The sequence below is a fragment of the Carcharodon carcharias genome, chromosome 28 (genome assembly GCF_017639515.1).
Source record: "Carcharodon carcharias isolate sCarCar2 chromosome 28, sCarCar2.pri, whole genome shotgun sequence".
NCBI lineage: Eukaryota > Metazoa > Chordata > Chondrichthyes > Lamniformes > Lamnidae > Carcharodon > Carcharodon carcharias.
In genome coordinates, this window is record NC_054494.1 from 21,066,894 (window position 1) to 21,083,573 (window position 16,680).

Here is a 16,680-nt window from a genome sequence, read left to right on the forward strand (position 1 = left end):
ACAGGCATGAATGGTCCTTTCACACATCAAATCCAGCCTGGCTTGTTTATAATGGAGTGATCAACCAGCGCATGTCTGAAATTATGTGGATCTCACCAGAGAAGGGCAGATTAACTGCTCTCATTGGCAGGAAGGTCTAGAATCAGGGAGCATTGACTCAAGGTGCACAGCAAAAGAACTGAAGGCAATATGAGGAGAAATCTTTTTACAGAATAAGTGGCAGGGACCAGGAACGCACTGCCTGAGAGTGTGTTGGAGGCTGACTCAATCGTGGCTTTCAAAAGGGAATTGGATAATTATCTGAAAGGAAGAACATCTGCTGGGATTTGGAGCAAAGGTGGGGGAGTGGAGCTAGCTCTCTTAGAGAGCTAGCATGGGCATGAGGGGCCAAATGGCCTCCCACGCAGTAACCACTTTATGATTCTGTGCTTGAGATTCCATGGAAACAGTTAAATTAGCGCCACTGCTGCTCTAAAAAGGAGGATGTCTGACTAATGCCAGACACCCCAGTCCACACGCACGTAGTCATCTAGCAGCTTTGAACATCCATGAGTAGATGCAGAGTTGGTTTAAATAATGTGCAAGTTAAAATCTGTTCCTGACACAATCGAGCAGCATCCATGCTTGTGGCCGAAGTATCAGCTTTCATATCATAGGTTCTAGCCGCAGTGCAACTGGACAATCAGACACAGGAAATTAGGAAAAATCTTTCCTTTCTTAACTTTACTTCATCTGCTGAAACATCAGGGAGAATCTTCGGCTCGGCGAGCGGGGGTGGGGCCCACTTACCGATGGTGTAAAATGACGCAGGGCGACATTGGGTGTGTGTCACCGCGCGTCACTTAGATTTCCAGTTCGGCGGGCACACAGACGAGTCAGCTGCCCACCCGCCAAACTGTCAAAGCCCTATTAAGGCCCTTTAGCTAACAATTAAAATAATTAACGGAGCTGCCTGTCCGGCAGACAAAGAACCCAGGCGGCCGTCGTACTTTTCCTGGAACCTCACCCACGGGCGGGATGAGGTTTCATGAATGATTTTAAATTTTCTCAAAAACTTTTATTGAAATTAGTGCACGTGTCCCAGCTCATGTGACAGTTTCACAGGCGGGGACATGTCCTAAAAAATTTTTTCAACACTTTATTGAACCGTTAAAACTTAAAACTAATCCCCCTGAGGAAGCTCCGTGCCTCAGGGAGATGTCTGCACTCCTTCGCGCACATGCACGTGAAAAAGCGCACTCCCGACTCAAGGAACCCCCTCCCCTGCCCACACAGGGCACGCACAGCACTTCCGGGTGCCAATCGGGCCCGCGTCCGCCCCCACATAATCTCCCCGACGGGGGGGAAAATTCTACCCATCGAGTTTAATCTGGTAGATGTGGCCTTGCTCAGTTGGCCTTTGCTTCCTCTAGGTGGCATCTATGTCCTTTAGAAGTTGCTCACTGCTTTGGCTTTAGTTTAAACTCCGAATGTACCATTTCCCTAAGTCCAGCTTAAACTTTGCAACAACTTTTAATGCTCCCACTTCCTTTATCTTAATGTGTGGTGAGAGTTTAGATTGTACAGCAGTTATGAAAGATGGACGAGTACAGGGCTCCATAATAGTTGTGTAATTACAGTGAACATCCTTCCCTTTAATTCCTGGAGTGGACGATGTAATGCGGCTGCAGTCTTAATGACTGAGGTTAATCCTTTGTAAATTATCTTTCAAATAATAGCGTTTGATTTTTGCTAGTATGGGAGCCTAACTAATCAAAACTGGTTCTTGAAATTTCAAACTGAACTTTCAATTTTGAGTTTTAAGCTGACGATTTGGTTTATTGGATTTTCAAATCAACTGTCTGATGACAACTTACGAGCATATGAAATAGGAGCAGAAGTGAGCCGTTCGCCCTCTCCAGCCTGCCCATCATTCAATAAGATCATGGCTGAACTGTTTATGTTTCGAATTCCACATTCCCATCCACCTCCGATAACCTTTGATTCCCTTGCCTAACAAGAATCTATCTACCTCCGCCTTAAAAATATTCAATCACCTCGTCTCCACCGCCTTCTGAGGCAGGGTTGCGAAGTCGCTCAATCTCTGAAAGAATAAATTTCTCCTCATCTTTGTCCTAAAAGGGTGTCCCCTGATTTTAAAACAGTACCCCCTAGTTCTGGACTCACCCACAAGAGGAAACATCTTTTCCAAGTCCACCTTGTCAAGGCCATTTAGAATCTTGTATGCTTCATTCAAATCACCCCTCACTCTTCTAAACTCCAGTGGAAACAAGCCCAGTCTGTCCAACCTTTCCTCAGAAGACAACCCACTCATTCCAGTTTCAATCTAGTAAAACTCGTCTGAACCGCCTCCAATGCAAAACAGAATGTGTCTGATTATGTACCAGGGATGGAGTTAATTTTGGGACATCCTGAATTGTGAATATTTAACCAGACACTGTCGCCTAGCCTTGATAATGTTAATAACTGCGCAGCGCTATTGAGTTTCTGGTCAAATTGACAGCCACGACTCAGTGAGTAGGACTCTTGCTTCTGAGTCAGAAGTTTTGGGTTCATATCACATTCCAGGGACGTGAACACAAATCCAGGCTGACACTCCAGTCAGTCCTGAGGGAGCGTGGCACTGTCAGAGGTATTAAACCGAGGTCTCATCTGCCCTCTTCGGGGCATGTCAAAGGTTCCATGGCATGATGTCAAAGAAAAGCAAGGGAATTATCCCTGGGTCCTGGTCAATAATTATCCCTCAATCAATATTGAAAAATAACAGATTATCCAGTAATTATCACCATTGCTGCTCGTGGGAGCTTGCTGTGCACAAGTTGGTTGCTGCTGCATTGGCTGTAAAGCGCTTTGGGACATCCCGAGGTTGTGAAAGATACAAAATAGACACAAGTTTCTATTTTTTAAGTGACACCTCCATTAACCTTTTGTTAGATAAAATTGGCAAACAGTCTGCTTCTGCTTGAAGTCTTTGACGTTTCCCCTATGAAAGGTTTCCAGCAAATCATTTAGCTCGCAATGTTTGACCTAGGAACATTATTGGCAGCGACCAAGGGCTTTGACATGGCTGTCATGTTCCCAGGTCCAGCATCTCCTGTAGCTTGCTGCTTGTATGGCACAGGGAATGCATGTGGGTGCACTGCTTTGGAAGTCCCTGCACTTACATGGTGCCCAAACTGCTTTGTAAAGGTGGTTTGTCCAAGAACAGTTGCAAAAATGTAGTAGCAATTCACCAACTTCCTATTTCTCTGCGGAGTTAAGAGTGATCTGACATAGTGACCTGACCTACTCTCCTCATTTTATAGCCCATCCTCTGAGGCAGCAGTGAAACACCAACCCCTTCCTGACGATAGCGTTGGAACTTTAAACATACTCACTTGGCCACAATGCTAGCTTGGTTGGCAATGCGTACCTTGACTATATAATCTACCTTCCCAGGTCTTTCCACCATTCTATTATCAGAGAACGATAGCCTGTTCCTCTCCCAAACCTGATTTCAATCTTCAACAAGGTTATAAACTCTCAATCACAACCATTATTTTGCTGTAAAAAGGATCCCACCACACCATTCACATTGAGTATTTGAATTGAATCTAAGGGCTCAGCCCACTGATCCACTGCAAACATTGTGTTCAGTCTGTGATTTTGGGGAATTATGGCATCTGTACAAAGCAGGAATGACTAGAGGTTCCTTACTTATTTTTCTCCAAACAGCAAGTAAAAAAGAGGGAGCAGAATTAGAAGGGAAAAAACAACCAAAAAATGCTGAATAAACTCAGCAGGTCCAACAGCATCTGTGGAGGGAAAGGCAGAGTTAATGTTTCGAGTTTGTATGACTCTTCTTCAGAACCTGTTTCAGATTTCCAGCATCCGCAGTATTTTGCTTTTATCTTAGAGCAGAATTATATCCTGTCTTGTTTAAAATCCCCACAGGACAGGCCTTAAAATGGTCAATGTAGCGAGTCTGATAGCACTAAGATTACAAATTTATAGGTGATTTTAGTAGATTTATTGGATTTTCCAGCATACTGATAGAAATATTGGGAAAAGCTGACACAATAATTACTGATCCAAATATTAATACATATAATCAAAATCTGTCCTGTACATCATCCATCCAGAGATTTAGAAAGTGGGGGTTTTTCATTTTCAGATTTAGTTCTTAATTATTCAAATTTCTATGTTACAATGAATCACAGTAATAAATCAGTACATCTCCATCTCCTCATCACCAACGCACAGTTGTGCTTTACTCCACAAATGTATCAACTCTGCTGCTTAACCCTTCTGACTATTGAATAGCCTTTGGTTTTTAAACCTATATGGAAATGATGGAAACATAGGAACACGCAAACATTCAGCCCCTTGAGCCTGCTCCGCCATTTAATAAGACCATGGCTGATGTGATAGTAACCTCAAATCTGCATCCCGCCTACCCACAATAACCCATCACCCACTTGCTTACCAAGAATCTATCCACCTCTGCCTTAAAAGTATTCAAACACTCTACTTCTACCAGGAAGAGAGTCCCAAAGACTCAAGACCCTCTGAGTGAAAGAAATTTCTCCTCAATCCTGTTTTTAAGCAGTGTCCCCTAATTCTAGATTCACCCACAAGAGGAAACATTCTCTCCTCATCCACCCTGTCAAGACCCCTCAGGATTTTATATGTTTCAATCAAGTCGCCTCTTACTCTTCTAAACTCAGTGGATACAAGCCTTGTCTGTCCAACCTTTCCTCAGAAAACAACCCACCCATTCCAGGTATTAGTCTAGTAAAACCTTCTCTGAGCTGCTTCCAAAGCAATTACATCCTCCTTAAATAAGGTGAGCAATACTGTACACAGTACTCCAAATGTGGTCTCACTAGTGCGCTGTACAACTAAAGTATAACCTCCCTACTCTTCTATTCAATTCCCCTCGCAATAAATGATAATATCCTATTAGCTTTCCTAATTGCTTGCTGTATTAGCATACTAGCCTTTTTGTGGTTCATGCACGAGAACACCCAGATCCCTCTGCACCTCAGAGCTCTGCAATCTTTCACCATTTAGATGATATGCTTCTCTTTTATTCTTCCTGCTAAAATGGACTATTTCATATTTTCCCACATTATATTCCATTTGGCAAATCTTTGCCCACACACTTAACCTATCAATATCTTTTTGTAACCTCCTTATGTCCGCTTCACAACTTACTTTCCTACCTGTCTTTGTGTCATCAGCAAATTTGGCAACCTTCCCTTAAATCCCTCCATCCAAGTCACTTATATAAATTGTAAGCAGTTGAGGGCCCAGCACTGATCCCTGTGGCACACCACTATATCTTGCCAACCTGAAAAAGACCCATTTATGCCTACTCTCTGCTTCCTGCTAGCCAGGCAATCTTCTATCCATGCCAATATGTTACCCCCTATACCATGAGCTTTTACTTTTCACATTAACCTTTGATGTGGCACTTTTTCAAATGCCTTCTGGAAATCTAAGTACAGTACATCCACCCCCCTTTATCCACAACACGTTACTTCCTCAAAGAACTCCAATAAGTTGGGTAAACATAATTTCCCTTTCACAAAACCATGTTAACTCTGCTTGATGACCTTGAGCTTACCCAAGTGCCCTATAACTTCTTCTATAATAGCTTCTAACATTTTCCCTACGACAGATGTTAAGCTAACTGGCCTGTAGCTTCCCACTTTATGTCTCCCTACTTTTTGAATAATGGAGTTACATTTGCTATCTTCCAATCTAATGGGACCTTCCCTGAATCTAGAGAGTTTCAGAAAATTAAAACCAGTGCATCAGCTAGACACTTCATTTAAGACCCTAGGATGAAGTCCTTCAGGATCCAGGCTCTTGTCAGCCCACAGCTCCAATAATTTACTCAGTACCACTTCTCGGGTGACTGTAATTTTCCTGATTTCCTTCCCCACTTCCATTTGGCGGCTTATAGCTGCTTCTGGAATGTTACTTGTATCCTCTATAATGAAAACTGGTGCAAAATACCTGTTCAATTCATCTGCCATCTCCTTATTTTCCATTATGAATTCTCCAGCTTTTTAGTTAACCACAGATGGTGTGCCTGTCCCTTGGACTTTTTCTTATTCATTGGAATGTATCTATTCTGTGCATTCTGAAATACTGCCTTAAACATTAGTCACTGCATCTCTATTGACCTATCCCTTAACCTAATTTGCCAATTCACTTTAACCAGCTCAGCTTTCAAGCCCTCATAATTGTCCTTATTTAAGTTTAAAAACTTAGTCTCAGACCCACTCCTCTCTCCCTCAAACTGAATGTAAAATTCAATCATATTATGGCCGCTGCCACCTAGGGGCGCCTTCACTATGAGATCATTTATTACTCCCATCTCATTGCACAATACCAGATCTAGAATAGCCTGCTCTCTGGTTGGTTCCAGAACATGCTGTTCTAAGAAACTATCCTGAAAACATTCAATGTACTCCTCATCTAAGCTACCTTTGCCCATCTGACTTTTCCAATCTATATGTAAATTAAAATCTCCCATGATTATCGTCGGGCCTTTCTGACAAGCTCCAATTATTTCTTCCTTTATGCTTAATCCCACCATGTGGTTATTGATAGGGGGCCTGTACACAACTCCCACAAGTGACTTCTTGCCTTTACCATTTCTCATCTCTACCCAAACCGTTTCCACATCCTGCTCTCCTGAACTTACATCATCCCTCTCTCTGCTAATATCATCATTAACTAACAGAGCCACCCTTCCACCTTTTCCTTGCTTCCTGTCCTTCCTAAATATCCTGTACCCTTCAGTATTCAGGTCTCAATCCATGTCCTCCTGCAACCATGTCTCCGTTATGGCTATCAAATTGTAATTATTTATTTCTAAGTGCATTCTCAGTTCATCTGGTTTGTTTCAAATGCTACGAGCATCCAGATACAGAACTTTTAGTTTTATCTTTTTATTCTTATTATAACCTCTGGTTTCATCTGTTGATTTACTGTTACATTTATACTCTCTATCCCTTCCTGTCACGGTCTGTTTGTCATTTCCCGTAATAATATCTTTTACTTTTGTCTTGTCTCTGCTCTTTGATTTACTACATCTTCCCAAATTGGATCCCTTGCCCCCCGCTATTTAGTTTAAAGCCCTCTCTACTTCTCTAGTTGTGCGGCTCGCAAGAACACCAGTCCCAGCACAGTTCAGGTGTAGACTGCCTAATGGTACAGATTCCACTTTTCCCAGTATTGGTGCCAGTGCCTCATGAACCAGAACCCATTTTTCCCACACCAGTCTTTGAGCCACACATTCATCTCCCTAATCTGATTTATCCTATGCCAATTTGCACGTGGCTCAAGTAATAATCCAAAGATTATGATCTTTGAGGTTCTGGCTCTTAATTTGATGTCCAGGTCCTCATAGCTGACTATGCAGAACGTCCTCTTTTGTCCTTCCTGGAAAGGGAAAGACCAACTCCATCCAGCCTACCCCACACAATGATGCCTCTTAAACATTGTCTCACAACAGTCCCACCCACCAGCAGGAAGCTGGAAGAGGCAAAAATACAGTCAGCTTTTGAGAAGCAGACTCGATTTAGGGGGAACAATTCTGGAAAATAGCCCGTAATCCCCTTAGACGATCAGAGCTGGTCCAGGAGACCAGGTTTACCATGGGCTGAAATTTAGATCCTGCGGGCCCAACCCGATCAGGGGTAAATTGGCACAAGAAGACGTTGGGCGAGCGTCCTGATATCTTCGCACGCTTGCGCGATATTTCGCTCAGTGGGCCCGCACAAAATTCGCAAGTGCACCCACCGACAATTAAGAGGGCAGTTAAGCCCATTACCGGCGCAATTGTCTCCGATTTTTCGTAGCCAGTCCAACCTTATGGTTGGCAGATGGGTGAATCGGCCAGGCCGACTTGGCACTTTTCATCCAATATCATCCAAGGGCGGGATGAGGTTTCTGTTACGAAATAAAAAAAATAAATAAATATCTGCGGGCAGCATTTTTATCACCTATATTTTCAGGTGATTGATTGTGATGCATGGACATTTTTTTTCAGCTTTTATAACATTTATTTGATGGTTTTCAGGTCTGCAGCTCCCTGAGGCAGCATTGCCCACCATCTCCCTGCCCCCACCCCGGCGGCGCTGAGCATTTCACACTCGCTGGCCAGCCAGCGTGAGACTACAGTTGGGGGTCGATTGCAGTCGGTGGTCTGTTTCCCGACTGCACTCCAGCTGGCCAATCAGCTGTGCCCGCCAATCGGCTGTGCCCGCCTAAGTTAAATTTCAGGCCCATGATTCGTATTCTCGGGCTTCCACCGAGATTTTGTGTTCTGTGATATCTGTCACAAGCAGAAATTGCTCCAGCTCTCCTTTGTTAAGCTGCTTGCAATTTGTTTGCTTAGTCAACTATCTTGTGGGAAAAGAAGAACCTTCAGATCCATCTGGCATAGTTCCGCCCTTGTGTCATTTATACACATGACCCTGGTCCTCCCTAACCTATTTAACTGAAATGATCTGCCAGTGTTGTCTCGCCCCTTCAGAGTTTAAATCCTCTATCAGATCTCCTCAGTCTATTCATCTCTAAAGTAAAGAGATGCAGCCTATCTAAGTAAGGTGTTTTAAAAAGGGTACCATTCTTGTTTGCGGCCTCTCTGCTTGAATCTTTTCCACAGCCTCTATAATGCCCACATATGAGGGGTAATGTTTTGTAACCTCCTCCAGCCATGCCTTGGTGACCATGGACTTCCATTGGATTGGTCGATGATTAAGCTTGGCAAAGTACTGCAATGGTTTGCTGTTGTCTTCTGCAGTTTGGCTGACCAGGAAACTCTCCCACCCTTACCGCCTACCATCAGGCATATGGGAAGGATTTACAGGCTGATAAACAACGTGTTTGGCCACATTATGAACACACCTTCCATGACCATCAAGTCCTGAAGTCGGACTTGAACCTGGAGCTTCTAGCCCAGAGGTAGGGATACTACCCACTGTGCCACAAGACCTCCTCCCCCTTTATAATCTACAGAATCACAGTGTTGATTTTTAGAACGGCACTTCCCTCAACAGTGATTGCCAAACTCTGACCCTTGACTTGTCATCTTGTCCTGAAAACGTTTGTCTGGAGTTTGCCGTCAGCAGTGAAGGAAGGCGCTCGCTGTTCACTACGCTTCCTGCTGCCTACAGAGCTTTCTCAAGCTTTTGTGCAGCAACCTGCCATCTTATCCAACAGGAGCAATTAGGAGGGACAGTGTAGTCTAAATGATGGCATGAAGTGCTTGGGGGACTTGGCATGTTTTGGAGATTACCAATAGCATCATGAGACAGATCCCCCATCTCGAGCTGCCTACAGTTTCTAGGTTCTCTGGCCTCCTCATGTGATTGACCAGTTCAAAACCATTTTAAATATTTCAAAGGCTTGCTTATTAATCTCTTTTAATTTCACCATACATTAAAGAATAGTTCAGGGCTGGGAGAGTGATGGAGAAACCTTTAAATAGGTTTCATAACCATATTATCCGTTGTTTGGACAGAATGAGGTCAGCATGAGAGATGATTATGTGCTAGCCTGCATAGTGTCGGCAGTTTTTAAAGCAGTGTAAGTCTGATAATATTACTGAATTAATCCTTGGCTGCATTTGAGAGCAATCTGAAAGAAATGGTAATTGAAGCTGCGTTTTGAATGAGCCAAGGTTTTCCTATTGAATGACAGGTCACAATTAAATGAATGTCTCCATTAGCAGTACAGCATTTATTAATCGTGCTTCAGGTCAGCATGTCCCCAGGGGAAAGGCCAGCACAGGCAGCTTTTAGCTTCACACACAACTTAAATGAGAGTTCCTCCAAATACGCAGTCATTGGTACAAAGCTACTTCCTGCTCCTCATTGTAAACAAACTGGCAGGGTCAACTTTTCAAAGCGCCATTAACTCTTCCAGGTGATTGGTGAAACGCAGTATATTCAGTGAGTGGACCCCGCAGAATACGTAAGTCACCATTTTTGTATGGGGGCAGTGGTGGGTTAAGGACCTCAAGAAGGAAACTGCTTTAAAAAAGGCATTTGTGGCTTTCCAATTCTCATCACCTGACAGCAGTCTGAGGAGGCAGTGGCTGGACTAGTAATCCAAAGACCCAGGGTTATGCTCTGGGGACCCGGGTTCAAACCCCACCACGGCAGATAGAATTCAATAAAAACCTGGAATTAAAAGTCTAATGATGATCATGAAACCATTGCTGATTGTTGTAAAAACCCATCTGGTTCATTAATGTCCTTTAGGGAAGGAAACCTGCCCTCCTTACCTGGACTGTCCTACATGTGACTCCAGACCCACAGTGTGATTGACTCTTAAAAATACCCTCTGAATGAGGGCAATTAGGGCTAGCCAGCGATAGCCACATCCCATGAAAAATTTTTTTAAAATTCAGCTGTAGAATTCAGCCATTGGGTCCTCAGATAGTTCAGCACAGCTACGATCCAATTCACTGAGCTAATATCCGGGTATAGCTTCCTCCAGTTGTTTCCAACAATTCCTTTGTCACTAACAGAAAAGCAACTGCACACGTGCGTCCTCAAACTGAGGAGGTGCCTCTAATATAATTAAATGCTCACTAACGAAATGAAAGTAAACCAATAATTTAGATCCTTTGTCTTGCACTGTCTACAGGCCATGGAGGGTCTTGAGGATACTGGTGATACCCCATGTCCTCCTTCCAAGACCGCCTGAGCATGGACTAAAGGACAAAATAGAGACAGGCAGCCAGAGACCCTGTGCCAACGTTATCCAAGACCTGTGAGTGACAGTTTGGACCGGATCCTAGGAACAGACCCACGAGAAGGTGCTGTTAAGGCAAGGAGAGCCAATAACATACCTTTTCCCTGTTAGTCCACTAGCATCATTAATTAATTAATTAATCGATCAATTAATTAATTAAATGGAATTCTGGAATACAAAGCTAGCATCAGTAATGGTGACCATGAAACTACCGGGCTGCCGTTAAAACCCCATCTGGTTCATTGATGTCATTTAGGGAAGGAAGTCTGCCATCCTTTCCTGGTCTGGCCTAAATATGACTCCAGACCCACGGAGAATGTGGTTGACTGTTAAATGTTCCCTGAAATAGCCTAGCAAGCCACTCAGTTATATTCCAGAAGGTGGCTCACTGCCAGCTCCTCAATGGGCAATAAATGCTGGCCACCAGCAATGTCCACATCGTGTGAATGAATGATTTTAAAAAAACTGGTCTTGTATGTGGTTTCTTTGTAAAATAGTAAAATTTTGTGTGTGTGAAGGGAACGTTTTCTGGCCATCACTGTCCGTGCTATTCCCTTGTATCTCCCCCTCCCCTGTAAATCTGTAGAAAATCAGATTAGTGGATTTTACAGCATTGCTACCTTTCTAATTGTATATATTATTACAATAGTTTAGATATGATTTTTTTGAACAGTTTTACACTATTTTATCCAAGTTTTGCTTCCCCCCTGGGTACAAGCCATTTGTGCAGATTCACAAGTGCATTTTTCCTATGGAGAATGGTGCAGGGCTGCCAAAGATTCATCAGCAGTGAAAATGTGTCTTTGCTTTGACTTTCTATTGGGACAAACATAAATTGATATTTATTTATTAGCCAACCTTGAATGATTGATCAAATGTTAGCAGATCAATTTGGGTAACATTTCAGTTTATGGAACAAGCCAGCCAGCCTGAACCCTTGGCTTGGCCTGTGGTTTTTCAACCATCATTACCTCTAATTTTATTGGTCTGTGGAGAGCTTTAAATATTTGGCTATCGATGTTACCAGGACTTGGGGCAGTGGTGGTATAGATCCCATGTCACTTGCTGCAGAACAGGAAAATAAATTTCCAAGTATTGCACAATCTCTTCTTTTGTCCCTCTGGGTAAAGCAAATGTCATTAAAATTGTGGTGATGCTTAATGCAGTTTCTACAATTTCCCTTTGGCTGAATTCGCTGTTTGCTGATTTATGGATTTTGAACCTTTGCCCGGGTGTGAAAGTAAGAAATCAACAGACAAGCCAGAGTTTGGACTTCCTGATTCCTTACACTACTTTCAAACTTTCCAATGTGTTGCTGTTGGTTCTTGATTAAAAACAGTCAATGTTCATTAGCTTGGATAATGGCAACCAAAGGAAACCTTTTAATATTAGCAAATGGTCAACTGTGCCATTCAAGAAAATGGTTCTTAATGGGAAAAACTTTGCTAGTTCTCATGCAACCACTGCTCTGCCTGACCACTGGGCAATGCGGAGCAAACAGTATATCTCCATGTTGTTGTCTATTACAGCTTTAACACAGAAAATGGCTGCAGCGTCTTGGTGTCTACTTATCTTCTTCTATAATGATTACAACATTCACTGGTTAAACAGAAATAATCGAAAGAAATAGAACAGTAATTCTTATTAATTGTTTGAAGTGAGGTTGTCACTTGCTCTTTAAAGGCTAGTGTAGGTCAAGAGTGGGACTATCCACTTGTTATATAAAGCAAATGGCTAGTTTCCTTTCAGCTGCTCTGGCTCCTGACTCTGTAGTCAGCAGAAACTGGTGATAAAAAGCACAGGATAGCTCAGGGTTTAAATTCAATGAAATGGGGTTGCTTAACTGAGCAACAAAATGCCATGCTCATAACCAAGGATGATGTACAAAGCAGGGCCTTCATGTGATAATTGTCAGGTAAGCACAAAGCTTCAGTTCAACAGACACATTACAGCCTTGGTTCAAACGTGGACAAAAGAGTTCTAGAGGTGAAGTGAGAGTGAGTGCCCTTGACACTAAGGCAGCTTTTGACCAAGTGTGGCATCAAGGAGCCTAGCAAGACTGGATTCAGAATTGGGGGGAAACTCTCCACTGGTTGGAGTCATACCAAGCACAAAGAAAGATGGTTGTGGTTTTTGGAGGTCAACCATCTCAGTTCCAGAACATCACTGCAGGAGTTCCTCAGGGTAGGGTCCTCAGCCCAACCATCTTCAGTTGCTTCATCAATGACCTTCCTTCCATTATAAGGTCAGAAGTGGGGATGTTCGCAGATGATTACACAATGGTCAGCATCATTCGTGACTCCTCAGATACTGAAGCAGTCCTTGTCCAAGTGCAGCAAGACCTGGACAACATCCAGGCTTGGGCTGACAAGTGGCAATTAACATTCATGCCACACAAGAGTCAGGCAATGACCATCTCAGAGTGAAACTAAGCATTGCCACTTGATCTTCAAAGGCATTACCATCACTGAATCCCCCACTGTCAATATCCGGGGGCTTATCGTTGACCAGAAACTAAACTGGACTGGCCATTGTGGCTACAAGAGCAGGTTAGAGGCTAGGAATCCTGCGATGAGTAACTCACCTCCTGACTCCCCAAAGCCTGTCCACCTTGTGATGGAATATTCTCCACTTGCCTGGATGAGTGCAGTTCCAGTAACACTCAAGAAGTTCGACACCATCCAGGACAAAGCAGCCCACTTGATTGGCACCACATCCACAAACATTCACTCCCTCCACCACCAATGCACAGTAGCAGCAGTGTGTACCATCTACAAGATGCACTACAGGAACTCACTAAGGCTCCTCAGATAGCACCTTCCAAACCCATGACAATACCATCTATAAGGACAAGGGCAGCAGACACATGGGAATTCCACCACCTGAAAGTTCCCCTCCAAGCCACTCACCATCCTGACTTGGAAATATATCGCTGTTCCTTCACTGTGGCTGGGTCAAAATCCTGGAACTCCCACACTAACAGCACTGTGGATGTACCTACACCACATAGACTGCAGCGGTTCAAGAAGGCAGCTCAACACCACCTTCTCGGGAGGCAATTAGGGATGGACAATAATGCTAGCCCAGCCAGCAAAGCCCATATCCAATGAATGAATAAATAAAAGCACATGAACATTACGATTAAGTCATATTAGTTCCTTTTTCCTGCACTTGCTAACTAAAGCGGTTTGAAAATGATTTGTCCCTCTTTAGTAATTGTGTTTTTCTGCTCTCCTGATTTTTCAACAGATGAGCTTCTGGAAGCTGGCAAAGCAGAATCCTTTGACTTTGCCTTCATTGATGCTGACAAGCTGAACTACGGCGTGTATTATGAGAAATGTCTGCAACTTATCCGGAAAGGAGGAATAATAGCGGTTGACAATGTGAGTCTGTAAGGTGTCCTTAATTAACTGATGGGGTCAGTTAGCTGATGGCAGCTTGTGATTGGTAACAAGATACTGACGTGGTCCTAAACAAATTTTTAAATGGCAAAAGTGGAGGTAGTTGTCATATGACAAACTTTGAGTTCCAAAAGGCCATGTCAGGAGTTTCATCTTATTACAGTTAGAACTGTTTCTTTGACCTTGTTCCACCATAACCTGATCATGCTTTGTTTTACTCTCCTTCCATTTCCCAGCTCAGCTTTGCCAATAGAAATCTTTGTTAGCCACTACCTCATTGGGTGACTGTGAGCTCCTGAGTTTTGACCCTTCTCCACTCGCATTGCAATCTGCCAACAATACTGGATCCATTTGTAATAAACAATAATTGTCAGCCATGGCTCAGTGGGTACCTCACTCGTCTCTCAGTCAGAAAGTTGTGGATTCAACAATTTCTTTCTCCCTCCCTCCCACCCCAGGGACTTGAGCACAAAGTCAAGGCTGAAACCTCAGTGCAGTACTGAGGGAATGCTGCACTGTCTTTCAAATGAGACATTAGGCCAAGCCCCTCTCTTCTCTCTCAAGTGCAAAAAAAGGTCTCATGACTCTATTTCAAAAAAAGAGCAGGAGAGTTCTCCCTGTTGTCCCAGTTAATGTATCCTAATATTTGAGTAGATCCTGCTTATCTATTATTGGAACAACCGATCTGTACTTTTGCCAGCTGCCCTATTTTTTATTCCTGATAGCTGCCATTTTGTAATGTTGCTGATGCTTTGGAGAATCAAGCTGTTTATTTAAAGGTTTGCTGGTCTTGCTGAAACTCTAGGTGTAATGGTAAGAGTGCAGGAATCATCATGGAACATTCGCATTCTGCTCCATACTGTATATATGTATGTGTGTGTGTATATATATACATGTATATATTTAAAAATATATGTATTATATATCTAAATATACATACGCAACACATACATACAATGGTCACAGTTCCCAATATGCCAATTGTCCTCTTAATGTGTTTCTACTGATCCTAACACTTGCTGCTGACTGATTGTCATATGGTGCATTCTCCATGGCAATGCCACTTGCCAACCAATCAGCACTCTCTTCACATACAGTATAAATTGTTGCTTTCCCCTTATATTGGTTGTTCTTGTGAAGTGTCCTGATGAGTGTAAAACGAAAAGCTTTGACATGTCTCTTTTTTCAGCAATACTCAAGTGTCAGTACCCTCTCTATTTTAGCTAAAAAGGTGCACTGATATTTCTTTGGATTCCCTTGGACTGTTGGGGATATTTAATTAGAAACAAAAAAGATACCTTCTCTTCTACCTGCTCTAAATGATTTTGTCAGATGCAGGTTTCCATTCACCCTCAGAAAGAATCTGCGTGTTTTTTTTCCCCTACAGGTACTATGGGGTGGGTCAGTGCTTAATCCAGGAAATGACCCCGACACGCTGAGCATCGTTAAACTCAATGAGAAGATTTACAGGGACAGCAGAGTCAATATGAACATGCTCACCATTGGCGATGGAGTCACCTTGGTCTTCAAGCTGTAGTGCAAACTCCAGTGAGCACACATTCCAACTGCTCACGATATTTCTTCAGCAAGTGCAACACCAGATAATGAAACATCTTCCTATTATTCACACTACCTATCTCCTTTCTCTTCTCTTAATATTTTCTCACTCTATGTTTTAAATTCTGCAGCTTTCCAAAATGATATACCAGTGGCGGCGCTTATCCCTCCCTCTTTAAGGACCCAAATCATGTCTTCTACCACTTGCTTCATTCATTCATTGAAAGGATCATTCCCCAGTGAATGAGACACTGTTGGAAACAAAACACAAGGGGCTGAATTCTCCAGTCAGCGAGTGGGGACGAGGTCCGCTTGCCGATGTGTAAAATGACGCGGGGTGATGTCGGGCGGGCTTCCCAACACCACCGCACATCTTTTAGATTTTCAGTTCGGCGGGCGCGCAACCAAGTCGGCTGCGCAGCCACCAAACTGTCAAAGGCCTATTAAGGCCATTTAGAACCTAATTAACTCAATGAAATGAGCTGCCCATCCAACCTCCGTGCCTCAGGGAGATCTCTGCACTCTTGCGTGCACATGCGCAAAAGAGCGCGGGCCCTGACTCAGGGAAAACCCTCCCCCGCCCTCACAGGGAGCGCTCAGCGCTTCCGGGCGAGCATCACGCTGGTCGAGCCTTAATTAGCCTGCCCATGTAAAATAGTGGCACGGCCCTGATCAGGGGCACCAATCAGGTTCGCACCCATCCCTGCCCCTGCACAACCCCCCCAACGGGGGGGATAATTTTTCCCATGATGATATCTTTGTAAGATTTTTCACATCATAGGAAGATTTTTAATATTGCTGCTGGGTGTAGACAGGATGAATTCAAAACACTCTTCACCTTAAATTCATGTAAAACCTAACAACAACAACTGACCCTAATCAAATTGTACTCTGATATCTACTAATGCATACAAGAATCTTGCATAAACATAAGAAATAGGAGCAGGAGTAGACCAGTCAC

At 43.3% G+C, this 16,680-nt stretch overlaps 1 protein-coding gene across 2 annotated transcripts in view; it reads left to right on the top strand.

The window, feature by feature from the left end:
- The window catches only part of comtd1 (catechol-O-methyltransferase domain containing 1), a 74,913-nt gene extending 58,844 nt beyond the window's left edge, over positions 1 to 16,069 (top strand). The window contains exons 6-7 of one of the 2 annotated variants that reach the window (XM_041176436.1): positions 14,011 to 14,144; positions 15,550 to 16,069. In XM_041176436.1, the coding sequence (XP_041032370.1) occupies positions 14,011 to 14,144; positions 15,550 to 15,699 (284 nt within the window). In that variant the 3' untranslated portion in view covers positions 15,700 to 16,069. The remainder of the gene's footprint in view (positions 1 to 14,010; positions 14,145 to 15,549) is intronic. The other variant, XM_041176437.1, reaches the window with a different exon arrangement.
- Positions 16,070 to 16,680: the final 611 nt, after the last annotated feature.